Below are 25,551 nucleotides of genomic sequence, written 5' to 3' on the forward strand. Positions count from 1 at the left end.
CTCTGCTGGTTTTCTACCCTTAACTGGATAGAATGGATTGTTTCCTGGCAGTTCAGCTCCTTGGAGTCTGTGATCTATCAGCATCTTGACTGCTTCCTCTTAATGCAGTGCTGACCAGCTGCCCTAGGTGACAACTGAAACATCGGCATTGCTGAAAAACACTTGGGAGCTGGCGACACAGACAACCTCTGTAGGGCGGCTCTGGCTCTCTCCATTAGGTGAAAAATGTTCAATTTATAATGTCTAGGTCCACTATAAAAAATGGAACCATGTCCATTTCTGTGGCTAGTGTTAGATGCTTCTATTTTTTTTTATACATTTCCAGTAATTACAATGTTTTTTTCAGGGATGTTGTAATCGGATATTGGGGAAGGTTTGTCATCGCCCTTTATGACTTGAGGCCATTCCCATTTCTCATTGCTGCCCTTGCTACCCCAGCCTCCGCTGCTGTAGCTCACTCATACTTGCCCTATTTCCAGGAATTTTTCTCCTTCTGTATCACTCACACTCTATAGCTTTTGAAGGCAATGATAGGAAACGCGCAAAGAAGTTGGGTTAGCTTAGGCCAAATGGAGTAGAGGTACAACAAGAAAGCTAGGTTTGTCTATTTCACCTTTCTTCTTGAATTCCTGACGCTAAAAGCTATCTTGCAATCATGACCTTCATTCATTTAACAAGTATTTATTATCTACGTTTGTTTAGAGAATTGAGAAAGAAGCACATCGCTGCATTATTTTAGTAAAAGCTAGCACCGTTGTAATAAAAAGAGAGAAAAGTCAAGCAAATACCCTAAAAGTTTTTTCAGGATGGACTTATGCAATTCGTTGCTGGCCTGGGCTTTTATGAAGTCACTTTGCTCATTTGGGGTAATCTCCTCCACCTCGACATTCTGGCAGATGGGGAGGTATACTTGCCATCTGTCTTTATTTTTCTAACCCCTCCACAGGACGTTGCAAAGTGGGCACTGCGGGGACATCCCACACTGCCAACTCCATCCTTTCACCCAAATGCTTGCTGCTTCTCTGCCCAGATCCCCGGAGGGCAGAGAGGCTGGCATGGGTCTCTGACTGATGTCTGCCTGCCCTTCGGCTCCTTGGGAAACGAAGAGCAGGACTGGGCTGGAGGGGCCTCTGCATGTACAGCTTCTGCTGAAAAAGTGCAGTTTCAGGGATTTTGGGCTCTTGGACTAAAAGACTCTTTCTGCAGGTGTTTTTTATGCAGTATAACCAGCTTGTTCTCTGTCCCCTCCAGCGGGACAGGATCCAGAGGTTGGAGGGGCACTGGCTGACCTGACCATAGGTTTGTTCTGTTTTGTGATGGGACTGGGGGTTGAAGCTCATTGCTTCTCCTTCCATAAGCTCCTTGAGGTTAGGGACGGTGGCCTCTTTGCCATCGTATCCCAGGGCCAGGCACACAGCTTGGCATTTCATAGGTGATCAATACGTACGTTTAAAAGTGAATTCATAAAAGAAAGCAAATAAGGCAAGTGTGGACTGTAGAAAGAGTACAGAATTTAGTCAGAGAACCCGGATGGGCTCTCAGCTTTACTGCTCAATAACAGCAGAAGCAAGTTCCTCACCTAACCTTGCTGAACCCCAATTTCCTCATTTGTAAAATGGGACAATCACATTTGCTTCTTAGGGTTGCTCTGGGGATGACCTGACATAGAGACTGGTGTGGCTCTTGGCTTATGGAAGGTTTTGGGGGTGTTTGCTATTTACTGCAGAGTTCCAGGTGGGTCATTACAGAGATACCTTGGGTCCTCAGCATGTAGTCTTGGCAGACTTGGGGTTCTGCGGACAGTGGTAAACCAGTCTAGGGGCTGCCAAGGCAGGGCATATCAGTATGTCTGGATTGCAGTGTGGTGTCTCCTGGCCTGAACTCGCTTCACCGTTTAGGCCTACACCTCCTTCACCGTAAGAGCTCTGGAGCTCTCATGGAGGTATCCATAAGGGCAAACACACGTTCATAATACGGAACCACGTTTTTAGCACAGGCTCAGAAACTTGGTGAGTGAAGTACGAGAAAGCAAAAGGTGGGCAGTGAACAGGGTGGCCCGCTTCTAACACCTCTTGGGTTGGAGTCCAGCTCTGATATCCGTCGATTAATTGGGCAAGTCGTGTCACCTCTCTTGGCTTTGCTTTTCTATTTTACTAACATGATGGGTGGGTGGCGACTGGGGAGTTGTTTTAGAGCTGATCTCACCTATCTTTTTTTTTTTTCTTTTTGGCCATGATCACAGGACAGATGGCATTCACATGTGCGGCATATTCTCAGGGGTATGCACAGACTTCGAGAAACCTTCCAAAATGTTGTGGGGGACTGAAGGCACTCAACATTTTGAAATCACTACTGATATTAGCAGTTTAGCAAAACTACTTTCTTACGATGGGCCATGGGCATAAATAGGATTGGTTGTGAATTATGTGCCGTTTCTCTGCAAAGTTCCAGGTCTATGCTATCTCGACCACGTGGGTAAGTGAATCAGAATATGAGTGAGGAAGCTGTTCTTATGAGATAGCTGTGACTTTGCCTTATTTTATTTAAAAAGCCATGATTCTCAATCTTGGATTTTTGATTAGCACTAACATATTTCCTGTGGTATAACTCAGAGTTGATCATGACACACTCCTTTGTTATGAATCAGAGCAAAGAATTAATGGGTCAGATATTCTTAAAGTCTTTCTGCTTTGCAGCTTGGTTTTGTTGATTTCACATGTGTCTAGGACTTGCTAAGATAGGGAAATTCAGTTCCACAGCAGGCTACTGTAATGGAGTAGATTGAGTTGAGAGGACAGGGAAACTCGGAGTCAAAGAATTTTCCAAACCTTTCTCAGTAACTCACCCGTTGCAGACATCATTTCCAATCATGGCGTATATGACAATGGCTGGTTGGTCCAACAGCTGGTTCCTAGACAAACTGAGAAACCATAGATGGAATCTGAATGTCAAACACTTGGAAGCCTAGCTGTGAATCTTTGTATGACCATCTTCTTGGTAACATTTTGCTATTTTTCTTTCATTCCCATTTCCCTCTTCTTCTCTATAAATGTTAACCCACTTATCCATTAGGAAAAGACCACATAAATGCATAGAACTAAAAGAGCAGATTGAAGTCTCCCATAGGAGGACACACTACTATCTTTACAGCATGTTTCACAGAAGTTGTCACGAATAAACACAGGTGAGTTATCTGAGTTACTTGTGTCCAGACGTGTAGGACATTATTACAGCTGTGGACCTGTGGTCAACTTTGAAAAATCAAGGGTTTATCAAGGTTTCTATTCTGGACGCCCAAGGCCTTGCTTCTGAATTTTAAGTCCAATACAAGCACAAAATTGTTTTCTTGTTCATAAAGCAGGATTAAGAAGCAATACTTTGGCCAGACCTAAGTTTTACCCACTTTGTATGCATTTTTATGGACACATGTAAATTAGTCACTTCCTATGGTCACTGGCCCAAGAAGTGACAACTTCCCAGTGTATGGAAAGTGACTAACAAGGTATGGATGCTCAGTATAAGTGGTTACTGGGTAACAACAGAGTTTTTATTCATTTTTCAAAATAGAAACCTAACTTAAAAACAACTTCTTGTATCCCTCCCTCTTCCACTTACCTTTCTATAAATCTCTCCAGGCTTTGGGAAGATGCACCTTAAAATTAAGAAAATAATTAAAGTTAGTAACTTCAATTCAGCACAATCAGTATGAGAGTTTTTTTTTTTTTTTTCTTTTTCTTTTTTTTCGCAGTACGCGGGCCTCTCACTGTTGTGGCCTCTCCCATTGCGGAGCACAGGCTCCGGACGCGCAGGCTCAGCGGCCATGGTTCACGGGCCCAGCCGCTCCGCGGCATGTGGGATCTTCCCAGACCGGGGCACAAACCCGTGTCTCCTGCATCGGCAGGCAGACTCTCAACCACTGCGCCACCAGGGAAGCCCCCAGTATGAGAGTTTGATTGATTGACTGAAATCATGGAAGAAGCATCATTGTACACTTAAAGTTCATCCAAACCATCATGCTGATGGGAATGACTTCATCCTGCAACTCTCCTTAATGGGTCTTCTGTTTGCTTGGCATTATAATTAACATAATCCTAAAATTTTTAGTTTCACAGGTTTCAAGATATTTCCTAAGCATGAATGGGTACACTTTCTAGTAGATGTGAGAAAAAGGTATAAATCTATCAGCAAAGACAGAAACTACCCAAAGATTAAGGAATGAGTTGAGGGATGAGAGGTACCATAAAAAGGATTATTTGAGAACCGCCCATCTCCCTAGAAATCCCCATTTTATTGCCTGCCAGTATTCCTGCTCACTCCTGAGTCTCCTCCTGACTGGCTGGCCTGTGCAAGGTTTAGATTGTAGGCTTGAAATATTTCAGCTCCTGTAGTGACATGCATAACCATCCTTCCCCCACCCTTGTTACCACCTGTCATGCATCTCCTATATGAAAATTATATTTATTGAATACTCATTTTATTATAGACACTCTGTTAAGCACTTATATTATTAGTTCATTTAGACCTTAACAACCACTGTACGAGGTAGGCATAGTAGTATTCCCATTTTATAGATGAGGAAACTGAAGCTCACTTAAAGTGACTTGCCCACAGCCACACAACTAATCATTCGGAGAGCTGCAATTCAAACTCAGTCCTTTCTGTGAGGCTGAGCTCTGGTTCCTTGTGTGACAGTGCTTATCTAGACTGGGTGTCTAGAAAGGGTGAACACAAATAGGTTTAGTGTTTCTTTGTCCCTTGGAAGATAGTCTGCAGCAATTAGTGAGTAATCCTCAGATGGGTGGTACAATTCAAGGGGCAATGAAGATTTTCCTGTAACTTCCAGCTTTGGAAGCTTGTGGGGAAGACCAGTGGGTGTTCCTGCAGATCCACATGGGAAAAAGGGCAGTGCACACCCATGAGGAGCGTGCTGGCCCATGGCCCCTCAAAACCGTGTGACCACGCAGGGACTGCCTCCTTTTCCACATACAGCTAGATGCAAGCTGTATGGGCAGCACTGATGTTCTCTCGGCTGATTCAGGAATGTTAGTACGATAAATGAATATCGCTTTATTTCCTCTCTTATTGTGGTAAAATATACAACACATAAACGTAACCATTTTAACCCATTTTGAGTGTGCGATTCAGTGGCGTTAAGTATCAATACATTCATATTGTTGTGCAAACATCACCACTACCCATCTCCAGAATTTTTCTGTCATCCCAAACTGAAGTCCTGTATCCATTAGAGAATACCCCTCCCACAGCCTCTGATAGCACCATTCTACTTTCTGTTGGTATAAATGTAACTATGCTGGGTACCTCATATAGGTGGAATCATACCATATTCGCCTTTTTGTGTCTGGCTTCTTTCATTTAGCATAATTTTTTTTGTTTGTTTGTTTGTTTGCGGTACGCGGGCCTCTCACTGTTGTGGCCTCTCCCGTTGCGCAGCACAGGCTCCGGATGCGCAGACTCAGCGGCCATGGCTCACGGGCCCAGCTGCTCCGCGGCATGTGGGATCCTCCCGGACCGGGGCACGAACCTGCATCGCCTGCACTGGCAGGCGGACTCTCAACCCCTGCGTCACCAGGGAAGCCCTAGCATAATGTTTTTAAAGTGCATCCATTTCCAGCATGTGTCAGAATTTCCTTCCTTTTAAAGACTGAATAATATTCCATTGTATGTACATACCACATTTTGTTTATCCATTCATCTGCTGATGGGCATTTGGGTTGTTTCTACATTTTTCTATCGTGAATATGCTGCTATGAACATTGGTGTGCAAGTATCTGTTTGAGTCCCTACTTTTTAGGTAACTGAAATTGTTGGACCCTATGGTAATGCTATGGTTAATTTTTGTTTAGGAATCATCATACTGTCTTTGTTTCCTTTTTGTAGTGAGGCGGGGTAGTATTAAACATGCATACAGACATACAAGTTAAGGGCAGTCATTTCATCTCAGCATGCATGCATTCATTCACCCTCTCCATTCATTTGTTGAGCACTTGCCATGTGCCTTGCACATAGTAGGGAATTAGCAGATGAGTTGGACACAGCCTCTATACCTGAGGATTAGCATCTGTGGGGTTAGACCTATAACCGAGCGCTGGTGAAAGGTTTAAGGCAACCAAACCCAGAAAACTCAATGTGATTTGAGCCTATTATCTCGGCTCAGAGACGGTGCCAGATTTCACAACACCGAGTCATAAACATAGAGACTCAAAGGATTTCTGGGTGTGAGATGGCTCCCTCTTGCTCCCAAGAGGGAAGAGAAGGAGGACAGCCATCGGGATCCTACGGTGGCTCACTCGTCTCATCGTCCGGGCCCTTCACCCGGTGCCGGTCCCAGGACTCTCATCTTCCCATTTTCAGTAAACTAATAAATCAGAGGGTGTTTAATTCTCACTCTTTGATTTTTCTCTTAATGAGAACTGAAAACTAATGAAAGCTCAAGCCATGAGTGGGGAAAAAAATTAAAGGACCAGGTCAGGCCAATCATTTTCCTCATTACCCAGAGTACAACTGGGAATGTGAGGTGTGGAGCACCCACAGAGCTTGAGGAAAATGGAAATGAAAACCTGTCATGGCATGCCACATGGGCAGCCCCTCTCTGGACCCACATCCCTACATCCCTCTGATGCTCAGGGCAAAGATGGCAGGCCAATGGCAACGGCTTGCAGTGGACTTGAAAGTAGCAATCACAAATGTCCACCCAAGGAGAGAGGAAGTGCCCGCTCTTCCTAACCCAAATGTCTATTTTTTTCTGGTGGGTGTTTATAACAGGAGCCCAGAATTTTCATTGCTCCAGAGTTGTGGCACCTTCCACGATTTCCATCTCCTTTTGGAAATGTCAGTTTTATGAGATTATGTAATGAGTTTATGTAATTCCCATGGCACTTTCTCTTCTTAGTCCCCCTTTCCTGTTGTTCTGCTATCCCGTTGCCAGCCCCATCATTTGCTGTCTCTCTCCCTCCCAAGCGCTCTTTTCTCTCTCCTCCTGTGCATAGACTTCCTCTCGGCTGCCGATTTTGTTGCGGCTGCTGCTACTATTACAGCAAATACTTAATAAAGTAGTTGGAACAGGAAGATGTAAGCAGGAGAGAAAGACAGCTTCTAGCCTGTGGGATGAGGCAAAACAAGGTGAGCATTTGAAGAGCTGGTGCTACCCTGAAGAGGTCCATACCTGGTCTCTACAATAATAGTTCAGAGAAATGGAAAAATTTTGACTCTGAAATAGGGACACTTAATTTATTTGTCAAGGTGGTACAATGGAGAATCTACCTGTCCCCAATTAAGAAAAGAATAGGGTCCTTATTGGCCACAAAAGTCTGAACTCTGGCTCATTCAGTCCCTTTTAAATAAGGCATAGTGCATTGCAAGTAAAGAAGCGTTTCCCATAATCTCAACACTGGTTGTCTTTCATGAGTAAATTTCAGCTTACATTCCCACTGCTGGATCAGTGTTGACCACAGCAGCAAGTGCTTCATATTCTGGACATTTGAATCAACTGGTAAGACACTCTTAACGGTCTTCTAAATAAGCCTGGAATTTTTTGGTTTTGTGCCTGGCCCAGAGTAAGAGCTCAGTCTCAACTTCTTCATGGGGTATATTTAAGTATAAGTATAATAGGTCTTCTTAACTTAATTCATTCATTCAGCAACATTTATGGAGTACTTACTATGTGTCAGGCATTGTAATAGATGCTGGGGACACATCAGTCAATAGAAAAGATATGGTCCCTGTTTTTGTGAGGCTTAGAGTTATTCATAAGTAATGAACATCAAGTGTTAGGGATTCTGAGAAGCCCTAAAGGAGTGGTATTAAGCTGAGCACTGAAAGAAAAGCAGGTGCTTCTTCTCTTAAGTCCTAAGAGAAGAACTTGGCAACTAATTCCCAATAAAATATTGGATGCTTTCTAGACACGACTCAGAAACAAATCTCTAGTTTAATGCCATCTTTGTTATAACTCTCTGAATAGGACAGGGGCAGATCCAGGTTTTGCGTTCTGAAGATTATATAATTTGGAGGACCCTCTTTTAGGAAAAGAACACAAAACACAAAAATGAGACCTGACACAAAGAGAAGCCAGAGTGCAAAGAGACACGAGTCTTAATCAATTGTGGTTAAATATCTCAAGTTGGTAAATTTTACAAATCCATATGGTTACCAGGCAAGTGAGGGGCCCTCAGGCTTCAGCATTACTGGCCTTACAACTCTGCCTCTTGGCACTCCGTAGACGTCGAGTGCAAAGCCTTGCAGCATCAGTGCTAGGTGGGACCTTTGAGAGTATGTGATCAGGTAGCCCACCTTACAGATGAGGCCCAGAGAGGGAAAGAGGCTTGCTCAAGGTCTAACAGCTAGCAATCAGCATCTCAGCTAGTAACCCATTTCAGGTACCAATTACTACACATTAGTAATGACGGAAACAGATTATTTCAGTTCTTAAATGAGAATATGTGAATTACAAGATCTAGTTCTTATATGAGAACCTGTAAAAAGGACTTCGAGGTGCATTTTGCAACCACTGCTATAAAACTTTTTGTCAGATAGTTCCAACATCTGACATCTGTTAGTTTTCTCTTCCCATGTGAGTTGAGATTTTTCTGGTTCCTTATATGCTGAGTAATTTTGGATTCTATCCTGGGCATCTTGGATATTATAAGACTCTGAGCCTTATACTTTTGTCTTATTAGGCAATCCACCCAGTTAGGTTCAGGTGGCAAGTTCTAACTAGCCTTCTGAGAGGTTATGGTTTCAATGTCAGTTCCACTCTCAAACCCTCTGTAGTGTTATTCTGATTTGTCTCATGTCTGTGCCACTGAGTGGCCATTCTGGGACCTGGGCAGTGCTCTATGTCCAAGTTGAGGTCTCAGAGTCTTTGGTATGCAATTAAGGATCAGATCTGTGCATGTGCAGCTCAAGAGGAAGCCCAGGAGTTCACACACAACTTTCTGGGGTTGCTTTCCCAAGCTCCTCCCTCTCTAGGAGCTCCTTGGTCCTTTCTAGTTCCTTGGGCTCCCCTCTTTGGTCCTTAAGCCCCAACTTTCTTTCCCCCACTCTCCTGTGCACGTCTCACAAATTAACTAGAGATGAGAGGACAGAGTGAGAAAATAAGCAATAGGGTATCTGCTCCACCCTCCTGGGAGCACAGCTCTTCTAACTGGAGGGACTGTCCCCCCACCCAGAATTCTAGACACCTCCTCACTGCTGCCCTGTCACTGCAAAGAGACCCCTTTCCCACTTCTAGAGTGAGAACTAGAGGGTTTCTTCTGATGCCATCTCTCCATGCCACTGTCCACTTCCGGGTTTGGGGCAGCATTGAGTCTAGGTTGGGAGATATCAGAGGACAACAAAATGTCAACTGCTGGTTTGGCTGTACTCCTCATTCTGGTTTGCTTCTTCAGTTGGCTACTATTTTCTTTCCAGCGTCCTCCAATACCTTTTCCATATCTTCTGTCCAGGTTTTATAGCTGCATTCAGTGGGACAGACAGGGTGGAGTCTGCTTACTCCATTATACCCGGAACCAGGAACCAAATGCGTTATAGAGAGTATAAATAGTTCATGAAAAATGTGGCGTCATACATTGACCTAAAATCAATCTAATAATGCCTCTAATAATGCCATTTAACTCTAATTAGATTTTAAATAATGCAGATTTTGCTTATAAATTTAGGAAGCATTTTGAAGAGTGCGATTTGTATAATCCAGTTAAAAAATCAGCCATGAGAAATTTAAATTCCTTGTTTTCTCTAAAAATCTTTGCTTGCAATAAGCAGAAATATTCAGACTAATACACTGACCTTCAGCTCAAAATAGTAGGTACTTAATAACTGTTTGTGGTGACAATTTCTGATGGTGTTTCTACTACCAAAAATGCTTTCAAATTCACACGCGTGGTTCTGAATTTCTGTGACAAACTAGATAAATGATTCCCCCAAACATATATTTTTAAAAGAATGTAACAGCCTTCCCAAAGCGGCTCTAATCTACCTCCTGGTCTCAAAACTTGACATAATTTCACAAGTAGCCTTCAGCCATGCTGAACTCCTCTCTCGCTCTTCCCTAAAGATATTTTGCCCTTGGAACATCAATGCACTGAGTCACCATCCCCCCATGGTTTTTGGATTGCTATTTTTTTCTGCAAGGCTCTCTGCTCAAATGTATCTTCTCTGAAGTTTTCCACTCCTTCTCCAGGCAGAGTTGTGTCTCTCATCTCCAGAGACCTCAACCTACCTCTATTTATTTTACAAGAACCATAATTTTTTCCTTCTTTGTCTCTCTTTTCTGTTTACTTATGATCTCCTTGAAGGCAGGGACTTTGTCTTGTTCACCTTTCTGTTTCTAGGAGCTATTGCAATATTGGAGAGGAAAGAGAGGGAGTGGTGGGACAAAATCAAATGGAAAATGAGAGGAAGGGAAGTAAAAGAGAAGACCAGAGGTAAAAGGCACCTCCCAAGATGCTTTGAAACTGACAAAACCCCGGCAAGTTCCTTTAAACTATCCACACAAGTAGCAGTGAGCTTTCCCTATGATGTCCTTTATCTCAAGTCCTAAACAAAAGGGATCGATTGAAAGGAGACCCCTTAGGACTTCAGGAGCCCTTGCCATTGACAATTACATACAAAAGTGTAAGATATTTGCTTCTGAATTTGCCCTCTGCAGGTGTGCTGATTCAAGAGGTACAGGATGAAAATCTTGATCTAACAGAAGAATAGAAAGCACGCACTCTTCATATTATAATCATTGTCAGATGCCTTGCTCCTACTTGGATGAGTTGCATGGAACAAGCAGAAGCCAGGAAGGGCTGCATAAATAAGTCCTAAGAAATAGTCCCATTGAATCAGAATGTCTCCATGCTTTAATGATTCTTTGGAATTCCAGAAAGTATTAAAAATTGGAATGATGTCCTCTAATAAAAGGAGGAAAATGTGTCCCTCTGTATAAAATGTGTCACACTGAAATGTTTCTCTTTCAAAAGTTTCTATTATAATTAAACATTGTACCTTGGAGATACTTCTGGTCTTTGAGAGAGATAACAAGTTTTGATGCCTGTAGCCCTGTAAGCATTTTCCTTTTAGATCAAGCATCTCAAATATCGGTATTAAAGTCTTTCCTTGTTGTTGTAACCACACTGGATCATGGCTCCCAAACAGAAATGTTCTAGTTGTTTTGTTATAAGTAATTTCTGTTATCTCTTGTCAACATCTTGGGTTGAGACCAAATATTCTACCCAGTGGTTGGGTTCATTAAATAATTACTGAGGGCATATTTCTGTTTGGCAAAGGTGACTTCTTTGCTTCTTCTAATGCTCCGTGCCTTTAGAAAATATTGTCTTAACATTTTCATTTTGAAATGATTTCCAAAAAGTTGAAATAATTTCCAAAACTCAAAATAATTTACAAAAGTTGCAAAAATAGAACAAAGGATTTGCACATACCCTTTCATCCAGATTCCTTAAATGTGAACATCTTTCATAATCATAGTGCAATGATCAAAATCAGGAAATTCACATTGGTACGATACGTTGTCTACACTAAAGACCTCATTCATATTTCACTATTGCCCCATTAATGACCAGGGCCAGGATCCAATTCAGGATCACATGTGTGTAGTTTCGTGTCTGTTTAGCCTCGTTTAATCTGGGCTGATTCCTTAGTCCTTCTTTGTCTCTTCTTTGTCTCAAAAGTGTCAACACTTTTGAAGGGTACTGGCCAATTATTATTATTATTTTTTTTGTGATACACGGGCCTCTCACTGTTGTGACCTCTCCCATTGCAGAGCACAGGCTCCGGACGTGCAGGCTCAGCAGCCATGGCTCACGGGCTCAGCCGCTCCGCGGCATGTGGGATCTTCCCGGACCGGGGCACGAACCCGTGTCCCCTGCATCGGCAGGCAGACTCTCAACCACTGCGCCACCAGGGAAGCCCATGGCCAATTATTTTATAGAATGTCTTCAATTTGGGTTTGTCTTATGTTTCTTCATGATTTAATTCAGGTTATGACTGAATAGAGGCAAGAATACAGTAGCAGTTGCTCAGTTAGTTTAAGGTACAACACATTTTTTCTTCCAATACAGAGATCTTATGGGGTGGGAGGGTGTATAAAAATAATAAGCCCTTGTATGTATAATTGAATTCAGCTAAGCCTGGATTAATACTCATTTGCAGTTTTTCTCTTCATCCTTCTTTTACTTTTTCCTTGCCTCTATCCCTTTCTGAGAGGACCACTTTTGATAAAGAAGGCTGACACAGAATGCTGGATCAAGGTATCTAATTCTGACATTCACCTGCCTCCAGGGCAGGTACTGGCTGTCCTAGACAGCAAGATAGTGGTTTTAGCAGCTAGAACCCAAAAGGGGGACAGTATGGCATGGTGGGGAGCAGGGACAGACATGCTCTGGTGTATCTGGTAGGAGACGGACACGAGTTTAAACTCTACCAAGCTAATGGACCTTGGGCAAGCTACTTAACTTTGCTGTGGGGTTTAAATGGGGATCGAGTATGTAAAGTACTTAGCATAATGTCTGGCTTAGAGAACGTACTTTCTATGGACTGAATATTTGTTTCTCTCCAAAATTCATACATTGAAACCTAATCCCCATTGTGATGGTATTTGGAGATGGGGCTTTTGAGAGGTGATTAGATCATGAATATGTGCTGTTATAAGAAAAAATGCCGTTCTAAGAAGAAGCCAGAGAGCTGGCTCACTCTCCTTCTGCCATGCCGCCAGGGGATGCAACGAGAAGTCAGCAGTTTGCAACCTGGAAGAAGGCTCTCATCAGAACCTGCCCATGCAGGTACCCTGAGCCTCCAGACCTGTGGGAAATAAATTTCCATTTATAAATTACCCACTGTGGTACTTGGTTAAAGCAATCTGAACTAATTAAGCAGTACTTAGTATTAGCTAAAGTCTATAAAAGTAATAATAACAGTAGCCACTTCAAACAACTCTCCAGCTGAATCTGCCCATCCTGCTAACAGATGCCGTAGAGGGCTGTGCCCTGACCAACGGTCCTTGGCAGCATTTCTGAGAGAAACACGATTAGCTGCCTGGAGACTGGAAGGACATCAACCTGTTCCTTCTGGCTTGGAGTAAGGCCTGAAGAGTGGTGTCTCTGTGCCCAGGACAAGCTCCTGCGACAGTTCTTGTGCTTGTTGAGGAATCAAAATCCTCTCAGTCAGGCTTAAGAGCAGGATGGATTTCTCCCCCGTGTCTACTCTTGTTAGAACACTTCCCAGCGGCAGCTTCTGTCCCTCTGCTGGACGCCCAGGGCCCGGTCAACTCTCAAGAGCTATTCCTCACTTTCGCACCCTCTGACCTGTTGTGCATCAAAGTCCTAGTTCACTTTCCCTTGAATAGCTGACCATTAGACTTGGGACGGGGTTGAACTCTCAAATGGCCACAGGGGCCAGGTAGCTAAGTCCACGTGTGAATGGAACAGAGTGGGAACCTCGGCCAAACACACAGCCCATGATCCACCTGAAGGGGAGGCCACTACTCAGTGCCAACCCATTGTTGCCAGGTAGGAGCATGGCTGTGTACCAGAACTGCTGATTTTCTAAGAGAAATAGGAAGTTGGATTTTTATGTAAAATCTCTTGATTATTAAACATCGGCAATAAACCACATTAAAAAAACCAAAAACTTAAACATGGAGTGAGTCTGAGGATTGCTAGTCTAAGACACTCTGATTTAGAATTTCAGAATCATAGAGCTTGGATGGACGTTGATTATCCTGTTTAAGCCCTTTATTTCAGGGAAACGGAGGCTCAGAATGGGGAAGGGACTCACTGAGGTTATAGAACCAGCCATTGAGGGGTCAGGACCTGAACATGGTCTAGGCTTGCATTAACGTTTGGTCTTTTTATCCTCTGTGTCTATTACAGCGACTGGTGCTCAAAAATAACTGTAGAATTAATGAAGGCATGAAGGATCATTCTCATGAATCTGGGGCTCGCCTCTCCTGACTTTTCACTGCAGAGCAACAAGAGAGAGTTGCATTATCGTGTGGGATATGAATAAGGTTGTTTCCTTTGCTCATGCGATTCACATGTGAATCTCATATGATTCATCCCAGAGCAGCGATGTGTAGGAGAAACAGTCCAAGAGTCATGAGAAGGAGCCCTGAGCTGGACTCATAGTTGTCATGGACACGATGTGATGTCCCGCATCATGTAGAAACCCCCTCTCCTCTGCCATCCCCTCCCCTCACTCTGATTCTGCTCCAAGGCCTCCTCCTCCATTTGCCTTAGAAACTCTTCCCTCACCCCTTCGCTGCCCAACTTTCCCTTCTCTTCACCCCGCCCACTTAGACTTCCTGAGACTTTATCCTGTAGATGGTCTGAGTATGAATTCCACAGGCTGCCCTGAATTTTGCCCCTTTTTTTCTAGTTTCTCCTGGTCTGTCAGATTCTCTCCCATTCTTCAGATGGCTTAACCAAAGGCTAAACAAGGGAACCAGCAAGATGAAGTTGTTTTTTTGGGGGTGTGGGGGATGGAGGGTGGGTAGAGAAGTTAAGAAGTTCAAGACTGAATTTGGTTTGTGGCAAAGGGATTGGGGTGAGGCTGGGTAGGTGAGGCTGCAAACACATGCACTTTGGCAAGTGTTAAAATTCTCCCTTTTTCATATCTATATACTTGCAGTTAGTCCCTTACTCCCCACTCTCCCACTAAGTGGGTGAGCACATGGGTGCACAGAGAGGGGCGACCTCTCACTGTATGGATGGGCCCCTCCAAGAAGACATGCTCTTCGGCACTTTTGACTTTCTGAAAACAAAACAACCCCAAACAGGCGTTGACACCAAGGTTTTGCTAAGCTTGCAAAAATAAAATGAGGAAGGCTGCAAGTGAAAAAGACATTCTGTTTCAAGCCAGTAAAGTCCTGCTTGCAAACTGTAAAGAGATCCGTGGTGCAGCCTCTAAGACCATCAGGGTGCCCTCCTCTGCAGGCTGTGTGGCCGTGGAGGCTCAGGGCTGGGATTTGCTTGTTTCATAAGCAGATGAGTTTTGTTTATTTTAGAAGTAGATGCCTTACGAATTTTTCTTTACTTTAAAATACATATTGATATTGAATATCATGTTAACATTTGCTTTTCTTCTACCCTTTATTTTAGATGAAGCATAGTCTTGTCACTCATGGTTTTTGCCCACCATGGAGGTATTCAGGTTGGCAAAAGATTACTGTGTGTGCTTTTCTTCTCTTCAAAGGTTAAATGTAACTCCTGAGAGTTATTTAGTTTAAAAAAAAGCGTGTCAGTTTGACAAGTCCCTACTACGTGCAGCAGAAGCTCAGCTCAGGGCTGGGAGTACAAATTTGTTTCCCATGCAGCTTGTCCTCACCGTCAGACTGGGAAGCCAGACTTAAAGCAAATGACTCAGCTACAGGCGAAGAAATGCAACAACAGAGGCAGGGAAAAAGGGCTTATGTGAGGGCTGAATAAAAGCTAATACTGGGTTTCCCTGGTGGCGCAGTGGTTGAGAGTCCGCCTGCCGATGCAGGGGACACGGGTTCGTGCCCCGGTCCGGGAAGATCCCACATGCCATGGAGCGGCTGGGCCCGTGCGCCATGGCCGCTGAGCCTGCGCGTCCGGAGCCTGTGCTCCGCAACGGGAGAGGCCACAACAGTGAGAGGCCCGCGTACTGCAGAAAAAAAAAAAAAAAGCTAATACTTATTGAGTCCTCTCTTAGCACGAGGCCTAAGGCCCAAGAACTTTGATGAGGTCCCAAAGATTGGAATGTGCAGCACGGGTATAGGAGGTGCTTTTGGGATCCACGTTTGCTCTGTTGGCCTCCCCAGCTGAATATTGACTGGCGTCCACGCCTGAAGCACTAGTCTCTGAGGGGTGATCATTGCTGGGGAGAAGATGACACCCCTCATCTGCTTCTGCCCCTTCCAACATGTTCTAGAGCTTCCAGCTCAAGCAGCCAAGGCTTGTTCTCCAGCCCCTTCCACCCACAGCTTCCACCTCTTGCCTCACCCATCAGCAGGAGTCTTTCACTGCCCCACCCTCAGTTCTCACACCGTCGCCTTAACCCTGCCCTTGCCCATTGTCTCCTCCAGCCTCTCTAGGGGAGACCCAAGCCTGCTCCCCAGGCTGCACTTGCCTCCCATTCCCCAGGGCTCCCTCTGCAGTCCCCTCATTTCTCCTCTAGCCTTCGCCCCAGATCCCCTCTGTCAATCTTAGATCTGCCAGCTACCAGTTTCCATCACTGCCCACTCCTATCCCTAGCCCAGCTTCTTCCTCCCAGAGGAAGCCCCTTTCTTTCTGCCAGATTCTCCCGATGGGGCTGGCAGCCCCTCCCCTATCCCCATTACCTTCCTGCTAGCTACTGTTCCCAGGGGCCAGGAAACTCACTGCTAGATGTCCCTCTTTCTGCCCTTGAACTCTGGGAGCCACAGGCCTTCCCAACATGGACATGTGTTTTTTAAATTTATTTTTGATTTTTCAAATCTACTTGCTTCTTTAAACAAAAATTTATATTGAAAAAGTGGCTGATTTTTTTTTTAAATGCTGAGTAAATAACAGGACAGGTGGTGGGTGAAGTTAGCAACAAAGATGGAAGATCAGGAAGCACTGTATTTCCCCATTCAACCTTACCACGGCCCAGTGAAGTTCAAGTATGGACTGCTATCACCGCCACTTTGCAAAGGGAGACCCATCTGGGTTCTGTGATGAATTCCTTCATGTCATGTGACATAGTTTAAGGAATTGGCTTTATTGCAGAAAGGACAAACTTACAAGGCTGGGCTTGTCCCCTGAACCCCATCATCCCGCTGAGTTTGGGTGCAGCCTTTCCCCCAGGAGGGTGGGGTGAAGAATCCCATTGGAGCTGGCTTGTTGCAATGGCAACAAAGAATGAGATCCTGGCGTCGCCTTGGGCAATTGTGCTCATCCAACCATGATCCCCATTTTATAGATGAAGAAACGGACCAGAGAAATTTAACAATTTGTCCAAGTCACAGAACAATTCCAGGGCCTAAATTCAAAACCAGTCTGCTATTTTATACACAAAGAAAAAAGACTTTATGAAGTAACGAGGGGAAGACCTCTGCTCTCTGTTCTCTGGGCTTCACCTTGTATCTCTGAGAAGTGAGGTGATATTCTGTGAGGACCCAGCCAACCCCCTGGTGTTTTGACCCTTTCCCCCTTCACCGCACTCCTTTCTGCTCCCCACCCGAGCCGTGTTGGCACGTTGGGAGCTGTAAGGGCTGCTGCAACCCATCTCCTTTGCTGATTGTAAAGAAGGCTTAGCAAGAAACTTCCTACGCTTAACCCTCTATGCCAGAGAATTAGTACCCAAATTAAAATGACTTCAACAGTTTACATTTTAAAGTACCTTATAATCACTGCCAATGGTTCATGGGAGAGCTATCTATAGAAATTTTTGAGATCTTGTACATAAACCTCAAGAGGAAAATAGGAGCTGTTTCTTTAATTCTTATTACACAATTTTTAAGAAACACTTTCATATTCCATTCAACTCTTTCTTCCCTTTTTCCTTTCTCTCTCACTGGTTCTGAAAAATAAGTGTAGACATAAAAATGCAGGCTATAGAAAGCCGACTTTTTCTATATCTAATAAAAACCTTGGGGAGTAATTGAAATAATTTGGCACTGGCAGTCAGTTTACACGCTGCATAATAATCAAAGGAAAAATCCATAGTGAGGAAAGCAGCAGAAAACAGGAAGATGTGCTGGAGAATAAAGCCAGGACATTAAATAATGAGTAACTATGAGAAACTTAAAAAAATTTTTTTTATAATTACATCCTTAGAAAAATAGTCAAGAAGCATCTTCAAAGAAGTTATACTAGACAAAGTGTACACTCTCTGTATTTCTAAGGATTTTGAATTTAAAGAAAAGAACAGAAACACTCCTCACCCCCAACTCCACCCCAGCATCTATTCATTAGATAAAAGTCTGACAGAAGCCATGGATGTCAATCAAATTTTGACATACATGTTTTTTCGTGATTAGGCTATCCTCCCATCTCCTTTCTCCTTTTTTATCTCCACGATCTGAATTTTAAAGAAATGCTGTCAAGACGGTGTACCACAAAAGGAGAGATGTCTACTATAAATTGTACTGAGTACTTTTCAGAGAATTTTACTTTGGTCTTTTAGATTTTACAGAAGATGGCTGCATTCATTGTGGGAGCAAAGTGATATTGAGATGACACGTCTGGGTCTTGTGAGAGAGAAATGCTGGTGTCACAGGCACACGGGGAGAGCGCAGCTTCCAGCCTGCATTTCTAGCCGAAGCCTATTCCTTATTCTGCACCCTAACATGGACTCTTGGCTGTGGACCTTGGGCAAGGTCTTTACTGTTCCTTCAGTTTCCATCTAGATTTTTTTGGGTTGTTATTTCTATATAAAACCAAAATCTGTGGGAAACAGAAATATTAAAAAAAATGAAAGCTATCACCCATAATTTATCAAACATAATGATTTTGGTGTATTTTCTACCAATTTTCTTATGTACAGCTAGTTTTTTCTTTTCTTTTCAAAATACAGTAGAAATTAAATTATACTATCCAATTTTATATGCTAATTTTTCTTTTGGCGGTGTTTTGTCTTTCTAAATAAAAATATATGGACATTTAGTCCTCATTTTCTAGAGCTGCATAATATTCCACATGGTGTTTTTGTGTTCTTTGTTTTTACAGTCTACACCGACAGAGAGCTTTTGCCAGCACTGGGACTGTTTGAATATCTCATTAAAGGAGAAGAGAGACAGCAACAAGGGGTCAGTATTCACTTTGTGTCTATGATGATTCTTAGCCAGGTTGCATGACAACTTTCCAATAGACTGTTGGTCATGTTCATACGCAGAGAGACAAGGTTGATTTCTTTCTGTGGGTCAATCTCGGATCATAGACCAGTGACTGTATTATCGTTGTTGGTGTCTGAGTGGAGTGAGATAAGCTGGGTACAAATTCCAGCTCTGCAACTTTCTATTCTGTGATCTGGACAGGACTCTTTGTTCTCTCTATGCCTCTGTTTTCTCAGCTGTAACAGTGTAGATATCATTAAAAATTCCCAATTCTGAGAAACGTATTTTAATACATTTGATACTGGGTTGAGCGCTGCAATCAATGTGTACATTGCCATTTTTCTTTCCTTTTTCCACCGTTAACACTCTCCAGAGCTAATACAATCAATGATATCTTAGAATTGAAGTAATATAATATGTAATATAATAAATACTTGCTTTATAGTTTGTTGAAAGGATTAGGTGAAATATTATACATAAATTGTTCTTAGCGTTTGGTAAGAGATCAACAATCAGCTATTATTTTATTAGTAAGAAAAAAACTATGTTGTCCTTAGAATAGAACATTTGTTCTGCATAGAATATATATGATAAACAATACATTATTTGTAGGTCATATATTTAGATAAAACTTGTACTGCTTGGAAAATTCCTTAATGCTCTGTTGATTAGAGATGGCATAGGGATGGCAAATAGGTTTAACTTTATGTGCCAAGTCTAATCTGTTGATGATGATTGGCAGGTGTGCTGTGTTGTGAGAATGGCTGAAGCAGAAGAGCAGACAAGAGTGCTGAGGTGGGTTAGTTAATATCTTCCCTAGACTTGGGAAGATGGAGTGGCAACACACAGACCAAGTGCCATCTCTGCATTATGTGTCACAAAACCTTACTCGGCAGCTCACTAGGTACTAGCCACGCCATGGTTAATCAATCAGGAGTTACATCAAAATCTTGTGGACTGAATCTGGGTCCAAGGTGGGAGGTGAGAACCACACAGGTAAGAAACAAGCCCAGAAGACACAGATGTCTGGGAAACATGGGAAGCTGATGGAGACAATACCCTGAAAACACGTTCCTTTTTAAAATGGCTTTGGGGGGTTTCAGCCACAAACTTTTAGCTATTTTTCATAAAACTCCAACCCCAGTAGAAATGTGGGAGACTTTGCACCATAAGGGAGGGCAGAGTCTTTGCAATGACCTTGATTTCGCTCAGCCCTTGTTCTGCAAATGCTCACTTAGGTCTTGCTTCCTGAGCCTTGATGCCCTGCACCTTGGCCTTTCTAGAGCTTTGCTCTTGGATGACTGAGGTGCCCCCATGGTCTCTACTTTAACGGCATCTTGTCTTGTTCTCTTTTGCTATGGGTAAAAGGCCCTAAAAGGGCCCCTCTCTCAGAAAAGGAAATGGTATTGAAAAGGGGGACTGTTCATTTTATTCTATGTTCATTATTATCTAATCCTCTGCTTTTGTGGTACTTATGAAATAAAACCAATCATTAAAGGCACATTGGTGAAAGTTTCAATGGAACACTACATACCATTTCTTGAAATGTTCTGGTAGTCCCTGTGATTGCAGTGGTTTCTTTTCCGTAAACGAAGGTAAATAGAGTTTTCTTTAACTCTGAAAGAAATATATATGCGTATATTTAATGACAGGACATTCACATGATGGAGTTAAAAGAAACATGGTTTTATTATGATTTTTTAAATGTGAAAATGAACTCAGAAAATCAAATCTCTGCAGGCACATTTTCTCTAAACTGTCAATACATTATTAGGAGTTGTTATAAGAAACAGTTCTACAAAATGGGTTGCACTGATGTGATAAGATCAAACTTTTTCTTCTTTTTATGAAGACTTCCAGTCATCCCTTTCTAACCTTTTAACCAAGAGCTGCTGTAAGTCTCTTGAGCAACTGGTCATTTTTACCAACTCGGTTATTTTGAATCTGATCATGTTCCCTTTCTTCTTTTGGTTGCTGTGAAGCTGCGGCAGACACTCCTGTTGTATTTCAGATCCATTTCTCCCCCTTCATCCATTTTAATAGAAGTTTCAGTAGGACATGTGTCTGCCCCGAATTATGACTGCTTTACTCAGCTTCCCTTGCAGCTAGGAGTAGCCACTTCACTAAATTCTGGACAATAAGATGGAAGAAGTATCCAGTGACAGTTTCTGGGAATGTTTCTCAGGAAACAATTGGCAGGTGACCCTTGCTTAGTCCTTTTTCTCCATTCTGCTGCCCACAATAGGAATGCTGTCATCTTGGACTATGGGGATAAGTTCTACACTGAGAAAACAGAGGCATGAGCTGGAAGGGCCCTGAGGACCAGTGGAGCTGACCTCCCATATCAGACCTGGACTGCATATATGAGAGAAATAAACTCATCTGTCATCTTATTTAAACCACCCGTACGTTGAGTTTCTCCATTACTTATAGCTGAATCTAATACTAATGGGCACAGATTTTAGAGACAAATTTTCAACCAGCATCAGGCTGTAACTGCACATATTTTAAGTCACTTTATTGGCTTCTCTTTGTCCCATCTTTGATTTTCTATCTTCTTTTGCCATACTTTAATTTAATTTAAATGGAATTTAATGTTATGTTCTCTATACTTTTATAGGCTTCCTAAAATCCATTTTGAAACAAGACCAGGTATAAACTAATGAATAATAATTAAACTCAGATATATTTGATTATTCCTCAAATGTATTTTATCTTCTCTTCATTATAATAAACTTCATATCTCACAACCTTACATAAATCATCACTTATTTTTAAGTGTTATGTAAGTCTCACTCATTGTATTATAGTGCTTGCCTACCATCTCAGTGCTTCAGGTTTGGGCGCTTAGAATGCACTGTAAGTATTGTTCTTTCTGAAGTCTGAGGAAACTAATAATAATAGAAAAAAAAACTTGTGGTTATCAAAGGGGAAAGGGGGAGGGAGGGATAAATTAGGAGTTTGCGATTAACATGTACACACTACTATATATAAAATAGATAACCAACAAGGACCTACTGTATAGCACATTCTTTTCTCTTATAAGTTATTTCATAATAACTTATAAGGGAAAAGAAGGTAATAAAGAAACTAATACAACACTGTAATCAACTATACTTCAATTAAACCCCCCCAAAAAAGAAACTACTAGTAACATTTCTTAATAGAAGACCAAGATCTCTGAACAGTATTTTAATTATGGAATTTTTGCTTTGTGGTAGAGTTTTGAGGTGAGTGATTTATTTTACTTTTTAAAATCAAAGCTACCCATGTGCATAGTTTTAAAAATCAAATTCATTTTACTTGAATAATGTTTAAGGGGCCTTACTATGTTCCAGGCACTATTTGAGGCACCTGGGTTCTACTGGTAAATGAAAAAGACGAAGATCCCTGCCCCTGTGTCATTGACATTCTGGCAGGGAAAAAACCCCACTAAACATCACGAATAGGCAAATTATGGAGCATGCTAGAAGACATAAATGCTATGGAAAAAAGGGAGGCAGGGGAGCTAGGATTAGAGTGGTCAGAACAAGGCTTATTGAAAAGGTGGATGTGAGCAAAGACTTGAAGTGGTGAGCCTTACAGAACAAAATAGCTGAACTATTTTCGTCTATAAGGCTTGTAGTGATAAACAGCAAGCTCACACTCCCCGTTCCTCCCCATTTCTCCACTCCCAGAGGCAATTAATTTCAACCTTATTTGACTGAGTCTTTTCGTATTTTCTTTCTTATCTCTAAATAACAGACTTTCAAGGCTACTTCTTGATTTTTAGTCTTTGGCATTATCTATTCACTTTTCACTATCAAGAGGAGGATTTAGCTATTCACAGCAGATCTATGATTGCTTTTTCTTCTCTTCACAACACTTTCAATTCCCTGGAGTTAATAGCTGCCTTTGTTTCTTTGTTTAATTTTCTTAACTGTTTATCATCAATTCACCCTTAAATCTTTTTACAGTTGTAATCTCTTTTCAGTATGCTCTGATGTATCAGATAGTTTTTTAATTTCATCTCCTTGTGGAAATCTCTCCTGGGTCCTCTTGCCCTGCTTAATCAGGGCTTGCTGCCCTCTCACCCTGCTGCAGAGCAGATATCCTGGGAGCCTCCTTCTTCATACCCTGGGGATCCTTTTCACCTCTTCCTGACTTGTTAGATATCCTATTTCCTGGAAGACCACATTTTTCTTATTTTTGATGGAGAGTACTTTTACGTAACGTTTGAAGGATGTGTGTGAAGTAACATTACTTTTTTTAGCATCTGAAAATGTTTTTATTTTTGACTTAGTGAGGTGTAGGGTGGTGAGGTATTGCTGGTGAGGCGTAGGGCGGGCCCAGAAACACAGCTTGCACCATAAATACAAACACAAATAAGGGTTAATAGGACTTGTTGGGGACGAACTTCAAGTAGAGAAGTAGCAGTGTTCACCTGGTCCCTGAACTCTCATTATCTCATAGAAAAGTGTCTTAGACAGGACATAGCTAGACTGGACACATATGGGACACCCTATATATTTTTAGGGAAAGCAGGTTCTGGTGTTTATAAGTTGCTATATAATAATAATAATAATAAATTTCAGGGATAGGTAACTGTTTTGTTAAAAAGGAGGCGTTCCAAACAGGATGAATCAGCTTCTTGTTAAATACCGATAGGAAAGAGGAAATGGGTCTCCAGAATTATCAGTTTGTCTCTTGTTGACTGGTGTGGTAGATTTAAGAATAGCCTCATTATCTTTGACACCCCTACCCTTAAATCTTGGCTGTGACCAAAAGGATATGGTGGAAGCGACACTATGCCAGTTTTGGCCTCTGGCTTTTAAGAATCTTGGCAACTTTGGTCTCTTGGAGCCCTGGTCCACCACCTAAGAAGTCTGACTATCTTTCTGGAGACACCATGTTAAAAAGGCCCTATAGTGGAAGCAACAAAGATGTCCTTCAATAGGTGAATAGATAAACCGTGGTACACCCATACAACAGCAATAAAAGGAAGAGAGCTATTACACCATGAAGAGACATAGAGGAAGCTTAAGTGCATATTGTTAAGTAAAAGAAGCCAATCTGAAAAGCCTGCATACTGTGTGATTCCAACTACGTGACATTCTGGAAAAGGCAAAACATGGAGACAATAAAAAAATCAGTGGTTTCCAGGGGTTAAGAGGGGGGAGGCGGGTATTAACAGGTGGAGTACAGGGGCTTTTTAGGGCAGTGAAACTAATCTGTACAATACTGTAATGGTGGATATATGTCATTATGCATTTGTCAAAACGCATAGAATGCACAACACAAAGAGTAAACCCGAATGTAAACTATAGACTTCAGTTAAGAATAACGTATCAACGTTGGCTCTTCATTTATAACAAATCTACCACACTCATGTGAGATGTTAATAATAGGGGGAATTGAGGAGATGAGGGATTATATGGGAACTCTCAGTACTTTCTGCTTATTTTTTCTGTAAAGTTAAAACTGCTCAAAAATTAAAGTTTATTAAAAAAAACAAACCCTACCTGGAAAGGAAAAGAGGTCCAGCTAAACCCAACCTTCTGGTCACCACTTGTCAGGCACCCACTTCGTGTGAGTGAAGCCATCTTGGACCCTCCAGCCCAGCGCTAGGTGAATACTGTCGTGTCCATGGTCAATATTACATGGAGAGGAAGAATTGGCCAGCCAAGCTCTGCCTGAATTCCTGACCTCCCAAACTGTGAGGTATAAAAATGCCTTGTTTTAAGCCACTAAACTTTGGAGTACTTTTTACACAACAATCGATGTGCAGAACAGATGCTTATAGAATTCTGGGTTAATATCGTTTTCCCTCAGAAGTTTGAAGGAATCAATTCATTGGATCCTGACCTACCTATGTTGTTGTCTGAAGCCATTCTGTGCCTCAATCCTTTGAGAACCTGAGTAGCATCTGTTCCAAGTGTTCTGAAGTGTCATGATGACAGGCTTGGTGTGGTTCTATTTCCATTCAGTGTTAGACACACTTTCAACCTGGAAATTCATGTCACTCAGTTCTGAGAGGTGTTCTTGAATTATTCCATTGATGATTTCTTCCTTTCTTAGAACTCCTATTATTTGGATACTGGGTCACCTAGACTGGTCCTCTAATTTTCCTAGTTTTTCTATCTTAGTTTCCATCTCTTTGTCTTTTGCTCTATTTTCTGGATGATATCCTCAACATGAGTTTTCAATACATCCATGAAATTCATCTTACGTCATTAGTATAATCTCCCAATGATCATTTTTGGTCTCTGAATATTTCTTTAATTTTAGTATAATGTTTTAATTCCATGAATGTAATATCTCCTCTTATTTTTTGAAGATACCGTTTTAATTATTTTTATAAGTAGGATATTAATTAAAGTTAAACAAGATTTCCCCTTGGAGCACTGTCTCTGTTACCTTGAAGTTGTTTTTCTCTTTGTTTTTTGTGTTGTTTCTCACATTCGAGGTTGGTCTCAGATATCTGATGATCTTGGGTTGTTGGCTTATGTGTAAAAGTGGAAACTAGCTGAAAACTCATAAGCTGATTGGAAAGTGGGCCTGCTGGGTGTGGCTTGTTGTCTGCGGCCCTTACTAGAGGGTGGACTGGCTGGGCCTTTCTCAGGGAACCCCTGCTGTCCGAGTCTTTGGGGCTTTCCTCTTAGGATGTGCAGATTCCCCAGAGAAGGGTCTTCTAGTGTCCAGCTGGGTTGCCAGCCCTCTGGGCCCAGGGGTGGGTGGACTTCAGGTTCAGCATGCTTGTGTTTTAGCACAGTGCTCCTACCTCCCCTTGTCTGCTGTCT

At 42.3% G+C, this 25,551-nt stretch overlaps 1 protein-coding gene across 1 annotated transcript in view; it reads right to left on the reverse strand.

Moving 5' to 3' along the window:
* The window catches only part of AOAH (acyloxyacyl hydrolase), a 171,419-nt gene that overhangs the window by 33,229 nt on the left and 112,639 nt on the right, over nucleotides 1-25,551 (reverse strand). Inside the window, exons 14-16 of the mRNA XM_082847010.1 lie at nucleotides 20,307-20,389; nucleotides 3,616-3,652; nucleotides 2,846-2,920 (exon numbers count right to left, since the gene is read on the reverse strand). Coding sequence (XP_082703136.1) covers nucleotides 2,846-2,920; nucleotides 3,616-3,652; nucleotides 20,307-20,389 — 195 coding nt within the window. The remainder of the gene's footprint in view (nucleotides 1-2,845; nucleotides 2,921-3,615; nucleotides 3,653-20,306; nucleotides 20,390-25,551) is intronic.

Source organism: Leucopleurus acutus (assembly GCF_964270905.1).
Source record: "Leucopleurus acutus genome assembly, chromosome: 9".
NCBI lineage: Eukaryota > Metazoa > Chordata > Mammalia > Artiodactyla > Delphinidae > Leucopleurus > Leucopleurus acutus.